We start from the raw sequence: 18,603 nt of genomic DNA, 5'->3' as shown, positions 1-18,603 counted from the left end.
AGACTACTTAAATTAGGTTTGAATGTCTCTATAAATACGATTTATTTATATTGCCCAAATGTCACAGACTAAAAATTATCTACAAATTTCTGTAGTGTGTTTTATATTTCAGATATTACAAGGGTTATTTTAAGCTGGAATTCTGTGAAGCAAATTGGACTTAACTGGCAATGTAGAGTAAAACAGTCATAATAGGAACAAATATTTGATGACTCAAGACTACAAGAATCAGGGCTGGAAAGATGATTCAGAGGTTAAGAGCACTGTACTACCCTCATAGAAGAAATGAATCTAGTTCCTAGGACACAAAGAAAGGAGGTTACAGCATACATAATGGCAGCTCCATGGGAAACAATGCATTCTTCTTATCCCTAAAGTTACTACACACAGAAATGTATGTGCACACCCATGTGCGTGATGCACACACACAAACGCACACACACACACAGACTCACATAAAACAACCACCACTACACCACTACTATGACCACTAATAGTACTGCTATAATTACTACTAATACATTTTAGAAAAAAGCCTACACAATTCAATAATAGGATGTATTCTATGACCATATCCACTCAGTCCCTGTACAAGGACAGGGAAATAAACACCAATGTCCATGTAAGATTTTAAAGTTTTAAGAATTTATTTCCATGGAAACAGCCCTGGAGGAAAACCAGCCATTTTCTCCTGGAATACTTTATCAAAGGTTTCAGCTTGAGCTACTGTAAAGTGATTCTTCCAGTCCCCAGCCACACCTGGAAAATGTGAAGCAGACACAGAGATGGGTTAATGGTGATTGTAAATCTGCTCTCATTCCTTTATTCACATGATATTATCATCTGCTTATGTAGGACCACACAGTAAGTAAAGTAGAACTAACAGTTACTCTGTGGAGAATGATTCTTATGCTTTGAAAAATATGCAAACAGACTTGTACCTCTCAATAAGTAATGTCAACCATCTCTTATACCAATATATCAACTCCACAATCTAACAACATGGACACTGGATCTATATATTTAATGTCCATATTATTTCTCCTTCTCACTAGATATGCTTCCACCATGCTATCGAGCCCAACAGAGTTTATATGTCAATTATCCAAACACACTTCAATTGTTCTTTCTTTCTTTTATGGTTTACTTATAAATGTTCTGCAAACTATGCCAGCAACTTTTAAAATACCTTTTAAAATTAATTCTAAATATGTGTCTGTAGCTGCATATGAATGCACATGCCTGCAGAGGTTGAAGGTTTCAGATACCGTAGAGCTGGATATACACACAATGGTGAGCTACATGTCAGTCATCTTGGTATTTCCATCAGATACAAGAGACACAGATACTGTCTGCTGAGAGCATCCCAGGATGTCTGTTTTCAGTCAGTATGGAGTTTGCTGATGCGTGAAGATGATTTTATCCCCAGTATTTTTTTTTTTTACCATACCTTGGTTCTCATAACCACATTCTAGGAGGTCTTTAGGTTTCGACTTAGAGATCTCAAATAGTCCAACTTCTCACATTGTATTATGTGTTCCTTCACCATGAAGTGCTGATGTGTTCCACATAGTCACTTCTTGTTCTTTTGTTTCCTTATTTGTGTAATGGTGACCATTTCTTCCTATCTTCTCTCCATGTAGAATTCTACAGGCCCCATCCTTGCTGTATTTTATTTCATAGCTGTGACACTTTGATGAATTTCCTTTTTTTAAACATGTTTGAAATATGCATGTAATATGTTTGAAAAGTAAAATATTTCTTAAATTATCAAAGGCTTCATTTTCAAAGTGTGTCAGACATACAAAACATTCTCAGTATGGAATTATTGAAAGTATTAGTAAATGAGTAAGGAAGATAGTGGCCTTGTTGCCATTTTACTGATGAAGATAAATTAGTCCTTGAGATCTTACCAGTATTATAGTGATGCATGTAGATTTGAAGCCAAAAGACTGACAATAGAAGTCATGTTTTTTCCTTACTAAAATACAATCTTTTGTATCACATAACTTAATTTTAAATGCCCAGTTGTACACATTAAAGGAAAAATAATTATTGATGCACAATATTCAAATAATATATCATTACTTGCGATGACTGTAAGAGTGTCATCTATTAATACTGGAATCTGTCAATGCCCATTGCTACTTTCAGCTTCATTATTATACCCATTATTGAAACAAGTTGTGTTATTGTATCCCACAGCAATCTTGATCCTCATAAGCCAGACTGGATGCTGAGCTACCAGAATCTCAGCAAATTCAATGTGTCTGCCAAATGGAATGAATCAGTCCAGATGAGAGAATCATGTTTGTGGAGTGTACACATGAAGTTCTCAGTCCAACATTCTCATAATCTTGTGTACCTTTCATGCAAGTATTTTTCTTTAGTGCTTCTTTCTAAAAACCTCCTCCAACTCTGATGTGTTCAGGGTCAGTATAACCCTAACGCATAGTGGCTTAACTCTTGTTGGAAAGGAAGTTCTTCCTAGTTTCAGAGGCTGCAATTCTCATAAAAAGCCTTCCTGGCTTTTTTGGCCTGTAGATAGTGGGCTTCTCCATAGGTCTTCTTCCCTCTGTGTCTCTTAATATCTTCTTTGTTACACCAGAGAAAATGATTACTGGCTCAAGTACTCTGTCTAGTAAATATCTACTGTGAACTACTGAGGGTCAAAACCTTTGAAGATGTCAGAAGACATTTCCTCCCATGGGTCTTGATTGTGACAATGTCTTTATTGAAGTTACCTCAACTACGCAGAACATCTCTCTAGTCTGTATTTCCTGAAATATCTAAATATTGAATCATAATGACCAAAATTGTTTGTGGAAAATTTTTCATTGGAGCTTTAAACTAAATTAATACCATCTAGCCAGATAAGTGAGACTCCTAGGTAAATAGTAGCTCTTCAGAGTATCTCTCTAGAGGCAAGGAAATGTATCTCTCGGGTGTCCTGAGAAAAGCAATTAAAGGACAACAAAAGTAAGTCGAGAGAGTTCCTCTTTTTCAAAGCTAGTATAACATTTAACATAACTTTTCATGCATTATGATTTAAGGATTAGGTATCTAATGGTAAGTGATGAAATAAATTTTATAATTAATCTTTGATCTGTTAATACTTTCCATATTAAAAAAGGAATCAATCTAATGTAGGAATTAAGAAGATCAACATTCTCCTCATTCTTCTTATTCTTTTCAAATTGTTTCCCACCATATGCATCTCAGCAACTTCTGCACTGGAGTCATGAATCAGGGTGAAGGGCATAATGAAGTTTGTCTCCCCCTTCATTGACCTGGTTTCCTGTGGGATGCATGGCTTATAGTGAGTTTAATACAAGGAAAACAATTTCTCAGAATAAAAGTTATCTTCAAATACAAAAGAAATGGGTGTTTTATATGATCACTATGATAATTAAACTACATATGACTTTAGGGCCATATTCATTTTTTGAGAAATAACTACTATATATTTTTCTCCTAAAAATATAATACATGGAAATATTATGTTTTAGAAGAGAGTAAACTAAAATCCCAATGTGGTCTCATTCTGGAAAAACATAGCTGGAAAAACAGTTTTCCTCATGCAATTTTGTTCCAAATTCTATTTCATCTGCTCCAGTGTGTCTCAGATAAAACTTTTGTTAGTTTCAGTAGCCTGTCTCTATTAAACAAGCCACTTTTTGGTTTTGGCATTTTATTGAAGCCATTTATGAACACATACTCTTTTATCTCTGCTAAATTGTTATTCATTACAGGAAATCCAATAATAGGCTATTTCTTTTCTTATTTGAGGTCTTCAGTTCTTGTACAGAGAACTCTATCTCCATACAGTCTGGAGCACAGGAGTCTGAGGTTGTAGGTCAATGGCAGTGGATCCTCCCATAGGCCTCGGTCCTTAGTGCATAGATGATCATTTCCTTAAGTTGACGTTTTTGTGTGCCCAAATCTGAGTATAATTTGCTCTTGTGAGGACACCAGGAGTACTGAATTAGATGCAATACACTAATGACTTTAACTTACTTATCTCTATGTATATTCCTGATGTTCTTAGAGTCTCATGACCTAATTCTCACAAACACTGTAGGTTGGAGGTTGACTGAAGATTAAGGCTGAAGCATGTAAATAATTGGAAGAAGCCAGGCGGTAGTGGTGCACGCCTTTAATCCCAGCACTTGCCAGAGGCAGCCGGATCTTTGTGAGTTCGAGGCCAGCCTGGTCTACAGACCGAAACCCAGGAAAGGTGCAAAGCTATACAGAGAAACCCTGTCTTGAAAAACCAAAAAAAAAATAACTAGAGGAGGAAAATTAAATGCATAACTCTCCACTTTCTGCATTTATACACAAGTTTTTTAGTCATCCCCAAATACCTCACAACTAACTCATTCCTTCTTCAACCCTGAGTCCCATCTCACCAATTATTCACTAATTTGATGTGGTGTATTCTGGCAGTCACTTCTCAACTGCACAGCTATGAAACTATACCCACAATTTGCTCATAGCATAGAGAGGTGGCACAGACATAGAGAAGATGGATATTCCCATTCCGATGGAGACAATTCAGAAAAAAAGACAGTAACTATGATCGTGAAGCAATCCAAATTTAGCTTGGCAAATGCCATCATATTTTAACACTGGAGGATAATTCACTAGTGGGTCAGCAATCTTGACCTGTTGGACATCTTTTTCCAGCAGTGAATGGATGTGTATTTTGTGGTTGTCCCCCAATATATATCTTTGGTTCTTTGCATTAAACATTTTCTTTAGAGTTTATGGCTATGATACAGAGAGCCTAACAAAGACTCACAAAAACATGTCTCTCATTTTCCATTGAGGATATTGGACACAACCCTCTACAAACCCAAGATCATCTCCCAGAAAAAAAAAATCAATCTTTTCAGAGTTTCTGAAATCCATGTCATCACCACAGAAAGATTCCCCTGGAAGATCTCTGAGAAACTATGAGTGATGAGCAATGACTGCTGACACATTCACAACAATTTCTTAGAGCCTCATTGGAAGAAAAAACCCTCCACATATTCTGACATATTTTGGGACTAAAGAGTCTCTTCACCTTTTCTCATGAGGACCAAACAATTAATATTCACAGCTTCTGGGTGGAGGTTTAAATTAGACATTCTGTTTTCTTTCATAGCTTCGAAGGAGCTGTACTTGAGGACCAGATCTAGCTCATCTGGCTCCAGTTTCTTTCCTAGGAAGTCACAGATCTTCTCTATGGTTCCCCTTGTATTCTAAATGAAGAATCAAAACAAAAATGAGGTTAATAATTATAGAGCTCTGAGAAAACAGATGCAGAGAAGGTAACTACAGATGGAAGATGGAAAAAGAAAAATGAAGAATGAAATGGTACCACGAAATGAGAAAATATTGAATGGGGTTTAGGAAAGAAACATGCCTTGTAAAGAGGGCAAGAGTCACACACAACATTCGTATATTTAGTCGGCTTGCAATGTGACTGATTTCTGGCCCCTAAAATACAGAGGCTATGGTTTTTTATGGGGGAGTTAATATTAGATGGGTCTCATATAACTTAGAGTGTCCTCAAATTTACTTTGTATTGAATGAAGACCTTAAACTTTTGATCATCTTAACGTCAATTATCTATTGCTATATTCACAGGTATATGCCAACCTACCTACTAAATACAATGGGATTTTTGTCTTGAGACAGTATGCTATGGAGGGAGTCCTATCTGGTCTGATGCAAATTGCTGTGGAGACCAGACTGATCTCAAACACAAAGAGGCTTTTCCCCTTAAGTGCTAGCATTAAAATTGTGCACCACCATACCCAACCTGCCCTCAGAAGTTTAAAGATACTTGTAGACATACTTATAGAAAGCGTCAATGTGAGTGAAGGCAATATACACAAATAATTTGATCTGGGTTCATGTTTATGCCAAATGATACTTTTTCCTATGGGTAACTGAGCATAACACAGATTTAAAACACTTTTATAAAAATGTTCTCAATAATTTTTACTTGGGGCTACTGCCAATATGTTATTTTGTTTTGAATTATGATTTCATGCTGTTACTTAGATGGGCATCAAATTCACAACCTTTTTACCTCAGACCCCCCACTGGGATTATAACTGTGCACTACCACAACTGGCTCACTTCTAGGAGTTACTCATAAGAATGCAAAATTTTGGAATAAGGAAGATTTTGCTTAGAATCCAAGCCCTACAAATATGTTCATACAGGAATTTTTGGCTCTAAACTTTTATTACATATTTTATCACAGATTCAGTTAATATTTAATGTAAAGGTAAACAACCATGGCAATAATTGAAAACAGTGCATTGAATGGTTGCAAAGGAGAATTATGGGAAAATGAATAAGCATGCAGCAGAGGTGGGTAATGAAGTTTCCTGGGAAAAAATTGAATTTTACAATGAAAAATTCAAATATTCCTCAAAAGCAAAGTATCTGATGGATGGCTTTGCTTTTTACATGGAAAATTTGTACCCCTGGAAAAGATAAAATCAACAGATCAAATTATTTTGGAAAAATCCAGTTTTTCTCTTTTTGATTATCCTTAATAAATTTCATCAAAGATTATTTTTCTGACTCATGCCAGGGAAGTAGGTAGGCTGACCACATATTTTCTCCTTTTCCTCTGTTCCTCACATCCCAATTCCCAAGTCTCATACCAAGTTCTGCCACAGAATATCTGTGGCATCTCGCCCCATCTAGAGTGGATCCCAAAGAGCTTCTCCTCCTATCCTGACTTTTCCAACTCATAGGATTATCCCAAGCCCCTACTTCAACTGGCCCTCCTTGGGAACCCACAGATTACTCTGGCCAGGGAAAAGTAAGCCACCTATAGATTTTTGGCTCACTCTCCATTCCTTTGAGTCCCATCCCCCAGTGTTATCCCCAGTTCTGCATCAAAACACCTACATCAGACACCTCCATCTCTAGTGGATCTCAGAGACCCTCCTAAATACCCCTACCATAAATTGTTGATTGGTCCCACACCTCAAGTCAATCAACCATTTCCCAAAAACCCACAGGCAAAACTGGACATGGAAGTAATAGACTCAATGCAGAGGTTTATCTCTCCATTTCCTCCTCAAGTCCATTCTCCTAGTTTCACCCTCATCTCTGTGCAGAACACCTGCTATAGTCTCTCCCCAAAATTCCCCAATATAATGTGTATAACATAAGTCTTAGTCTCCAAAGTTCCTTCTACCTACTCATTGTTTTCCCCTCACCTCCAGATAAAGAAGACACTCCATAAGATCCCACAGGTCACTCTGACCAGGAAAGCAAGTAGGCTAACTATAGATCCTCACCTCTACCTCTGTTATCCCAAGGTCAATCATTCAGTTTCATTCACAGCTTTATATCAAAATTTTGCTGTGGCCTGTCCTCACTCCGTGCCCTCATTTCCAGGTGATTATCTATGTAGTTCCTGTGGAAAACTGCTTTCTTCCATCCTGGTGTCCTTTCTATCCCCACTCATAGTCCACTCCATTTTCTAAGTGCTGTGGAATGTTCCTGTACTCTGTATAAATTATGCCCAGATGGGTTTAATGAAAAAGCTGACCAATAGCCAAGCAAGATACAGTTAGGCAATAAAATCAAAGTATGGAGGAGGAAATGAAGAGCAGAGTGGAGTGAGCCACTGAAGAAACAAGATGTTATAGGCAGGTGAAACCACAGGACCTGTGACAATACAAAGATTAATAAAAATGGGTTAATTTTAATGCAAAAGTGAGAATTCAAACCAAAATTATTCAAAAAGGAAGGTGGAGGATATTTTATACTTATTAAGGTAAAAATCCACCACGATGACATTTCAGTTCTTAACATTTATTCTCCAAATGCAACGGTACCCATATTTGTAAGACAAACACGACTAACACTTAAATCAAACATCAAATCCCAAACATTAATAGTGGGACACTGCAGCAGCACATTCTTACAAATGGACATGCCATATAGAAGGAAATTAAACTGATAAATAATAGAATTATCAGACATTGTGGCACAAATGACCAGGACATATATCTATAGTATATTTCACCCAAACACAAAAGGTTATAGTTGTTTCTCATTCTCTCATGGAACCTTCTCCAAAATTGATCATATACTCAGTTACAAATCAAGTATCCATACATCAAAAAAATTGAAATAACCCACTATATACTATGAGACCACTGTGAGTAAAATTTGCATTTTGAAAACAACAGAAACTGTAGAAAGCCTATAAAATCATGAAAACTGAAAAAACTCCCAGCTGAATTAACAATGGGTCAAGAAAGAAATAAAGATATTAAACACTTCTTAGAATTCAATTAAAATAAATCCATGACCTACCAAAACTAATGGGACACAATTAAAGCTCTGTTAAGAGAAGACTCATAGCACTAAGAACCTGATAGCAGAAATTAGAGAATTCTCATACCAGAGAATTAACAGCACAATTAAAAGCTCTAGAACAATAAGAAGCAGACACAAATACTAGAAAGAATTTAGGAAATAGTCAAATAGAGGACTAAAATCAATATAATAGAAGCAAAGAGAACAATGCAAACCATCAATGAAACATTGAGTTGGTTCTTTGAGGAAAAACAACAAGGTAGACAAACATTTATCCAAACTTACTAAATGGAAGAGAGAGAATATCCAAATTAACATAATCAGAAATGATAAGAGAGACATAACAAGAGACACCTAGGATATTAAAGAAATCATTGGGCCATAAGTCAAAAATGTGTACACCGCAAACTTGGAAAATCTAAAAGAAGGGAACAACATTTGTGTTAGATACCACTTACTGAAGTTATATGAAGTTCAAAACAATTTATATAGATGCATAATGCCCACGGAAATAGAAGCAGCCATTAAAAGCCTCCCAAAAAATAGTAGCCAGGACTAGTTTGTTTTAGTACATAATTCTACCAGGCATTCAAAGAAGTGCTAATACCTATACTCCTCAAATTCACAAGATAGAAATAGATGGAATATTGCCAAATGAGGCCACAGTTATGCTGATATCTGTTTTTTTTTTTTTTTTTTTTTAGTTTTTCGAGACAGGGTTTCTCTGTGTAGCTTTGCGCCTTTTCCTGGAACTCACTTGGTAGCCCAGGCTGGCCTCGAACTCACAGAGATCCGCCTGACTCTGCCTCCCGAGTGCTGGGATTAAAGGAGTGCGCCACCACCGCCCGGCTTACACTGATATCTGAACCACACAAAGAAGAAACAAAAATAGAATTACAGACCAATTTCACTCATGCACATAGATGTAAAATACTCAATAAAGTACTCACAAACTGAATCCAAGAAAACAAAAAGATAATCTAACCTAGTTAGGTGGGCTTCATCCCAGAGATGCAAGGATGATTCAACATATGAAAATCTGTTAATTTAATCCATCATATATACAAATTGGAAGAAAAACACCAGAGGATTATCCTATTAGATGAAAAAATCCTTTAACAAACAGGAGCACCCCTTCATGATAAATAGCTTGGAGAGATCAGGGATATGGGGACATAGCTATACATACTAATGACAATATATTGCGACCAATAGCCAACATCAAATTAAATGGGTAGAAAGTCAAAGCAAATTCACAAAAAACAGGAACATGACAAGGCTTTCCACACTTTCTACATCTATTAAACACAGTACTTGAAGTGTTGTCTAGCAGAATATGACAACTTAAGGAGAATAATGGGAAACAAATTGTAAAGGAAGTAAAAAAATTACTATTTGCAGGTGATACAATAGTATACATAATCTAACAAAAAATTCTACCAAGGAGATCCAAAACTGATAAACATCTTGAGTGTAGTAACTGGATACATAAAAAATTAAAAAAAAGAATCCCAGTAGCCCTCTTATATACAAATGATAAATGGGGTGAGAAAGAAATCAGGAAAACAACACCCTTCACAATAGCCACAAGTAAGATAAAATATCTTGGTGTAACTGTAAGAAAGCAAGTGAAAAACCTGTATGACAGGAACCTAAAGACTCTGAAGGAAGAAATTGGAGAAGATTTCAAAACATGGAAATGTCTTCCATATTCATTGATCATCAGGTTTAATATAGTAAAACTGGTCAGCTTATCAAAAGAAATCTACAGATTCAATGGAATACCCATCAAAATTCTAACACAATTCTTTACAGACCTTAAAATAACAATACTCAACTTTGTATGGAAAAATAAAAAAAGCAGGATAGCTAAAACAATCTTGGACAAGAAAATAATGTCCACAGATATCACTGTCCCTGATTTAAAATTGAAGTACATATCTGCACGGAGGATTCTCAACAGGGGAGTATAAATAGCTGAGAAAGAGTCAAAGAAATACTAAAATCCTTAGCCATCAGGGAAATGCAATTAAAAACAACACTGAGTTTTATCTTACACCTGTCAGAATAGTTAAGACCAAAATTACCATTGACAGAGTTATGATGAAGAGCACGTGGAACAAGGGGAATGCTCCTCAACTGCTGGGGGGAGTGCAAACTTATACAGCCACTTTGGAAATAAATATGGCAGTTTCTAAGAAATTTGGGAATCGATCTACCTCAAGACTCAGTTATACCATACCACTCCTGGGCATATGCCCAAAGAACACCCGATACCACAGGACACTTTTTCTACTATGTTTATAGAAGCTTTATTTGTAATAGTCAGAAACTGTAAATAACCTCAATAGAAAAATGGATACAGAAAATCTGGTATATTTATATAATGGAGTATTACTCAGCTGTTAAAAACAATGACATCATTAAATATGAAGACAAACTGATGGATGTAGAAAAGATAGTCATGATTAAGGCAATTCTGACACAGAAATACAAGAATGGTATGTACTCAATCATAAGTGATTATTACATAGAAAGTAAAGGAGAACCAAGATAAAACTGACAGACCAAGAGAAACTAAATAACTAGGTATGCCCAAGGGGGTATGCATGAGACTCACTGTGAGAAAGTAAAATGAACATTGCTAGTGGATGGAGGAGGGACTTAGAAGGGAGAATGAGGATGGGAACAGGAGAGATCATGTGGGTGGAGGATGGGTTGAGAGAGAATTAGGAGAGACAATGGAATATGGAGCATCACTGGGATGAGATGGAAACCTAGAGCAATGGAAACACTCAGGAATCTATGAGAACGACCTAGTAACATGGAATATGGCAACTGAACTAGCCATCTCCTGTAACCAGGCAAGATTTCCTGTGGACTGGGACACCAGTCCAGCCACAAAGCCTTCAACCTACAATCTTTCCTGCTGACAAAATTTGCTTGGGTAAAGATGTGGCAGAAATTGGGGGAGTGAACAAGAAATGACTGACAGAGCTACAGACCCATGTCCTGAGAGGTGCTCCCCTCTGTGGGCTAGCACCCAGAGGCAGTATACTCCAGAGATTTAGGACAGCAAAAATATGAATGGCAAAGGAAGTCAATGAAATGATGTACTGCTTTTCTCATAGATTGATGTCTAGTACAACTGTCATCACATAGGCTTCACCACAAAGCAACTGATGGAAAAATATGCAGAGACCTACAGCCAAACATTAGGTGGAGCTCACAAATATCTTTCAGAACAGGGCATGGCTGGAGTGTAGGGCCCAGTGACATCAAAGACACCAAAAAAAAAAAACCCCAAAGACTACACTTACCTGGGCTCACAGGGGCTCACAGAGACTGAACAAACAACAACGGACCTCCATGAGATTGTTATAGGTGCTGTGCATATATATTACAGTTTTGTAACTTAGTGTTCCTGTGAGACTCCTAATAATGAGAGCAGGGGAAGTCCCTGACTCTTTTGCTTCCTTTCGACACCCATTTCCAATACCAGATTACCTCATCCAGCCTTAATAGAAGAGGAAGAGACTAGTCACCCCACTATTTGATATACCATGGCTAGCTGATATCATTGGGAGGCCCACCAGTATCTGAAGAGTAACAGTGGAGGGGAATTGTGTGGGTGGCAGTAGTGTTGGAAGAAGTAGGAAGAGGGGAGTGAGGGAAATTTTGGTTTGGATGAAAAAACAAAAATAAATAAACCAAAAATAAATCATGACAATAACTCCACAACCTAAAGAAGGAGAGGCATATCAAAGTAAAAAGAAAACATGCAGAACCCAAAATAGACAACAGACAACATCAGGAAAAAAAGTTGGTTCAGCCCATAATCATAATGAAAGAACTAAACATGGAGACAAGTTACAGATGGATAGGCAAGGCCTGGAATGGGATAATCAAATGAGGATGGGGAAAGAAGAGGGACTTGAGGGAGGGAGGGAATATGAGGAGTGACAGCTACAATTAAGGAACACATCAGTGAATGTATGGAAAGCTAGTACAATAAAAACTTCTTAAAATATATACACATATGATGACAATCTAAATAATATTACCAAATAATGGGGGAGATCATGTTCCAAATGACCATCTCTTGTCTGGTATTGGGTTACACCTAGTGAGTTCTTGGCCAAAGGGATTCCACAGGACCCCTAACACAAGCCTTTGCCAAGACTATAGTTTGCTCTCCACAAACTGACAGCAAGGACTCATTGCTGAAGACAACACCTTTATCACTCATCAACCATGGAGATGCTGGTGATTACATACTGCTGTCAGCTCCACATTCCATCATCGTTATTAAAAGATGGTACTATGCATACTATCAAAAGAGAAATGTAAACATTAATCTAGCCACAAATACTTTGATCTACAATTTTGTCCTGAGAGATATGCTGGAGTAATGTTTGCACAAAGCTCATGGGAGGAAATAACCAATAATTTATTTTACTTAAGGCCCACTTCATGAGATGGAATCTTTACCTGACACTGCTTTGCTGACCAGAGGTTAAATAGCCTGGGGACCTAGTGTAAAGGAAACTAATACTGATCTAACAATTTAGTGACAAAATGACTCCTAACGATATACTGCTATGCTCAGATTTGTGCCTTGTTCAGCCATCATCAGAGAAGCTTTCTCATGAAGCTGGCAAGAACAAATAAGAGACCCTCAGACAGACATTACACAGAGTGGATACTTCTGAACAAATCAGTTCTTAATGGTATGTTTCCACTAAATCCCTCCAAAAATCCCTCCAAAACTCCTCCTCAGAAGAAGAAAGCGTAAGAGCCAGAGAGGAGGGAAGACATGAAGAAAACAAGGCCCTCCACATCAGCATGAGAAAAACACAAAGAAGCCACATTCTGAAGCATGCTGCACTGTGCTCCATGTCTGCACCAGTTCTCTACTTATAAATTAGAGTTTCTACTTTCATGATTTTATGGGCTTCCCAAGTGTTCAATCACATGGATCTCTGATTTTTGTGCCATAGTGATGCTTTTGTTCTGTTGATTTGTCTTGTCCAACTCTAAGATGATAGTATTGTTTCATCATATTGTGTTTTATTTTGTTAAACATTTAAAAAATAATGAATGAATGAATGAAAATCTAGCCACTAGGGTAAAGGTTAACACCTGAACTGTCATTTACACCTGCCTGGAGAGGGAAAATTAGGCCTCTCCAGTGCAGTGACCCTGTATATATCAACCACTTCAGGGCAGTCTTCATGTGCAGGAGTAAATGACTGACATATAATAGACTCCATAGTTTTTGGGGTGGTGGGAGCGCTCACACTTTGTTACACTTTGGTGTTTTTCTTTTGTTCCTTTTTTTATTAGTATTAGAAATTTTCTATTCATTTTACATACTGACCACCATCCCCTTCTCCACCTTCCTCTGACCCCCATAGGCTTCCCCCTCAGCCCACACCCCCATTCCCATCTCCTCCAATGTGAGACCTACGATGGGGAGTGAGCAGAGCCTGATACTCTCAGTTGAGGCAGGTCCAATTCCCTACTCCTGCACCAAGGTTGTGTAAGTTGTCCCACCCTAGGATGTGTGGACTCTCAAAAACCTGCTGTGCACCAAGGATGGTTCCTGATCCCACTGTCAGGGGGCCCATTAAGCAGAGCAAACTACACAACAGTCTTGCCTATGCAGAGGGCCTAGTCCAGTCTCATAGTGTTTTTCTCTTTTGCTATCGTTTTCATTTGGGGATTTTTTTAAAAAAAGAATTTAAAGTTCGGTGTGTAAGGAAGGGGAGACAATTTGGAAGGAATTGTGTGAGGGACAGAATATGATCAAAATATATTTAAACTGCCATGTGTGGTGGTGCTCGTCTTTAATCCCAGCACTCATTAGGCAGAGGCAGGCAGATTTCTGCGTGTTCTACAAATTGAGTTGAAGGACAGACTCCAAAATCTACACAGAGAATCTCTGTCTCCAAAAACCATGCATACATATATATATAATTGTTTTAAACAATAAAAAATATAATATGAGAAATCAAAGCAACAAAAAAGAAGATAGAACTATCAGCAGCCTTTGTCATCACTAGAATCTACTTCTATAAGGTTAGCAGTGGCTGTAAAATTGCTTCTCCTTAACTAAATTTTTGAAGAATTCTGAAGGTGGACAAGTATTTTTTCTGACAGATTGTTTGCTCAGCACAATTTTGTTTTGCTCAGTATAAAGTACAATTGATATCTTTATCGTTGATATATAAATGTGTAAATGATGGTTATATTTCACATATAACTTTCAAACTACTTAAATTTTTGAATTGCTGATCAAATGAGAATACTTTTTTGCTTATATGCTTGGTTTCATTATTATGTGCCCATCATTGGAGGGAAGATTTTTTTTTTAATTACATGAAAATAAAATAGACGAATGAACTTCAAAATTATTTTCCTTAGTAGTCTTTTGAAACAAGGTCTCTTGTACCCAAGGCTGGCCTCAAACATATCAGACAACCAAAGATGGCCTGTAGTTCTGAGTCAGTCTCTATCTCTCAGTGCAAGGTTTACAATCATGTGACACCCTGACAAAATATGATTTTGTTTATTTTTAAAGTAAGAGATATTTGTGACACACACATATTACTTAAACATATTTATGACTTGCAGTGGGACATTTCAATGAAATGAAACCTGCAAAATAACATAAGGGTATGGCCTATCAGAGTATTTAGATATATTTCATTACTTAGTGTTGAAACATTTTAGATATTCTCTTCTAAGACTATTGAAATTTCCAGTGTCATCTAGCTCACCATGCAGAAACCCTCAGTACTTCAGAGCACAAGACACCTTATTCCCTGAAAGGTTGAATGCCTTTGTCCCTCTTCTTTTCATCAAAGAGAGATGGCATACATTTCGGCACACCAGTGGAATGACACTATTTACCCCTTCCCCACTACCACTGGATTATCAACTGTATCAAAATTGTTGCATAGACAGAATTGAAAAACCACTAGAACAAGTTTGAGCTTCTCCAACCTACTTCAGGGTCAAGTAGGGTGACTAGGAGGCTGGAGAGTAAGTGACAGATGCATCTTAATAAAGGAAATAGGGTATAATATCACATTTAGTGACTCTTCATGATCCTACCAGTGATAGAGTAGGTGGAATAGGGATATTGAATAATGTAGGGTGCTGCATGGGGTGAATTGCTAAAGGATTTTGTGATTGCTGTAAGAATGACAGTTACCTTTTTCATGTCTTCATAGCTCAGTAACAGGAAGTTGTCATTTCCTCTCATAGACAGCCAGTCACGGGTGTGCTCAAACCATGATCCATATAGCACTGTGTGAAAGGGGAAGGAAATTATTGATTACAAAGAATAAAATTGAGGTCTGCCTATTATTATTCACTTTCCACAAATGGCAGAGAAATTTACTAAGAAAAACAAAACCAGTATTTACAGCATTTAATGTGATATTTTATGTAGCCATGTCAGAGGAGCATTAGGTGGCAACTGAAGATCAGTAGGTTGATCCACCAGGAAGGAAAGTTCTAATGGGTGAATCTCAGATAGGTAAGGCCTCAAAGGCTTTGGCTCTAGAATGTCTTTTGCTAATGTTGCACCTTTACATTTTTGCCGCTGCTATTTTCCTATGGTATCTAGAATGGTGTGAATGTATGTGGGAAAATCCCCACTTCCCTTAATTTATTATGACTATCTCCGGGAAATATCCTATTCTACCGGGCATTTTTATTTGTGAATTATTGTAAAAATTATTTCCTCCTAAGCTATTCTGTTTAAAGCAATGGTTTTATACAAAATAATAGTGATAGTTTAAATGGGATTTTGGTAATTTAGGTTCTTTAATAAATATAGTAATTGATTATGATAGAGTTTAGTTTCGTAGGGAAACTAATAAAGTCAAAAGCAAGATATGGTGTTTCCCCTGCCCATGATAAAGCATGGGCTGCAGAGAATAGAAAACAAGAACAAGGAAATGTCACATACCTAGTTTCTTTTGAGGATCCATATGGATTGTGGTTTAGGTTAATGATTAAGAAAAACAATTGTGCTGTAGAATATTATTTTAAAGTATGTTACTTTTTATGTTGCATTTGTTTAACGCTGTGAAGTTGTGTTATGGTACTTGTCTAAACACCCGATGGTCTAATAAAGAACTGAAGCCAATAGTGAGGCATGAGAAAGGACAGAAGGGGCTGGCAGGCAGAGAATATGTAGAAGAATTCTGGGAGTAAAAATGATCAATGAATGAGAGAGAAGAAGGAGGACATCAGAGTCAGCCAACCAGATACACAGCCAGTGCCAGTAGGAGTAAGAGTAAGAGTAAGATTTACAGATGTAAGAGAATGGGAAAAATCCCAGAGGCAAAAGAGAGATGAGTTAATTGAAGTTAAGGAAAGCGGGCAAGAAACAAGTCAAACTAAGCCCAGGTGTTTACAAGTAAGAATAAGCCTCCTTGTGTGATACATTTGGGAGCCGGGTGGTAGACCACCCAAAAGAGTAAAAAATGAACAAGAACACAATTGTGTCCCAGAAGTTAAGCTAGCTCAAGTTCTTTTAATCTTAATGTTGAGAGATGTGACATGGGCTTCAGTGTGCATCATAGCTAAAAAAAAAAGCTTTCAATATGACTTATAGATAGGATAAGATAATTTTGTTAATAACTTTGAGATGAAAAACTTGGGGAAACCATCTAAAGTTTAGAAAGGCACATAGTTGAGTGAGGGACTCATCGAGGTCAAGAAACAAGAACAAAGCAGCCTAGTTATTATTTGCAGATGGATCTTTCTTGTTAGGATAGTTTGGCAATCCAAGATGATGATTAATTCCTTAATGCCTTAAATCCTGATAATTAATTCAAAGACAGTGATTAATAAATGCCCATTTATGCCCTCTGCTTCCTGATACAAAAAAGCTATTGATGAATGAATACACAATCTGAGTATTTAAAAGACAGAAGAATGAGTGTTTTTTATACATAATAATTTGGGTTTGTGATTCTTTTAAGATTGTTCATAGGATTACCATTTGAGATAAGTAATAAAATTATTGATCCTTCCTTTGTAACCACAAAATTCAGCCTGGCAGTAAAACAATCGTTGAGAAATATATCTTACTGGCTTATATTCTGTTAATCTATATATATTCTTTTAATCTATACCAAGTTGCTTGGATATGAATGTATGTGGGTTCGTGGGATAATTTGTTTTACATCCATAATATGTAGGATGTTTAATCACTTGAGGGAAATTGGAAATTATGTTTTCTAACTCTATTCATTGTACTCATGCACGTGACAAATAGAATGTAACCACATTGTAAGTTTTATATTGCCTGAGAGATTTTGTTCAGATGTACAAGCTGTAAGAGAAACATAGAGGAAGAACAGAGAGAAAATGATGGAGAAATACAAATGTTTGTGCATGTTTCCTCCTTTTTTGTTGGCCCCAGAGAGTTAAATTTTGTCCTCTCTCTGGCCCCAGCGAATTAAGTTTTACACCCTCAGATAGTAAAGTCAAGTTAAGTGATTAGTTTGCTGACTCTATGGCTTCCTCTTCAATCCTTGAGCTCCTGAAGGCTGGTCATCATTTCAATGATACCATTTACCACACACACAAAGTTAGTAAGCAGATAAAATCCAGTTCATTAGTGAACTCATCACCTCACAGATTTACTACTGGTGCCATGAGGAGACATCCTATTGGCAAGTAGCAGTGACAAAGGCATGAGTTGGTAAAATGTGATCACAAGAGTACAAGAAGCCAGAGGATTCTGAGCATTTCCAGCTTGGGACTTTTTATTACCATAATGTCTGGAGAACTCTATTAACCCCTTCTGAGGGAGATCTATTCCCACTAACAACCACCTCTAAGGTTCCACAACTTGTGAATAATGAGTCCTTAAGACCAAAGACAGCAAATCATAGACAGCTAGAGATGTTCAAGGCATAGCCTTCCACATTCAACCCAATGTATCATTTACATTTCTAGTACTATTTTGATGTGTTTTCACTAGTCAGAGTGTCCTAACTGTTCCTGTCTAGTTGTGCTGTCTCTTCATGCCTCACCCTCCATTGCAGGCTTGTATTGTTCCCCATTATCTGAAGAACCAACTGAATCTAGTCAGGAGAGAAAGTAAGACTTAAGTCATTGCCAGAGAAGTAGGACACATGAATTCAATGAATCTAAGATTTGATTGAAACCTGGCGGTGATAAATGATCTACAGAGAATGTGTAGAGATAAAGTGAATTGCATAATATATGAGA

The 18,603-nt window shown here is 37.1% G+C and overlaps 1 protein-coding gene across 2 annotated transcripts in view; it reads right to left on the bottom strand.

Annotated features, from left to right (window-relative positions):
- Positions 1 to 646: 646 nt before the first annotated feature.
- The window catches only part of LOC131901569 (sulfotransferase 2A1-like), a 30,508-nt gene continuing 12,551 nt past the window's right edge, over positions 647 to 18,603 (bottom strand). Inside the window, exons 4-6 of one of the 2 annotated variants that reach the window (XM_059252683.1) lie at positions 15,563 to 15,657; positions 5,069 to 5,246; positions 647 to 759 (exon numbers count right to left, since the gene is read on the bottom strand). In XM_059252683.1, coding sequence (XP_059108666.1) covers positions 647 to 759; positions 5,069 to 5,246; positions 15,563 to 15,657 — 386 coding nt within the window. The remainder of the gene's footprint in view (positions 760 to 5,068; positions 5,247 to 15,562; positions 15,658 to 18,603) is intronic. The other variant, XM_059252684.1, reaches the window with a different exon arrangement.

Source organism: Peromyscus eremicus, unplaced genomic scaffold (genome assembly GCF_949786415.1).
Source record: "Peromyscus eremicus unplaced genomic scaffold, PerEre_H2_v1 PerEre#2#unplaced_112, whole genome shotgun sequence".
NCBI lineage: Eukaryota > Metazoa > Chordata > Mammalia > Rodentia > Cricetidae > Peromyscus > Peromyscus eremicus.
Note: the sequence above shows the minus strand (reverse complement) of the source record. Positions and strands in the feature narration are given on the sequence as shown.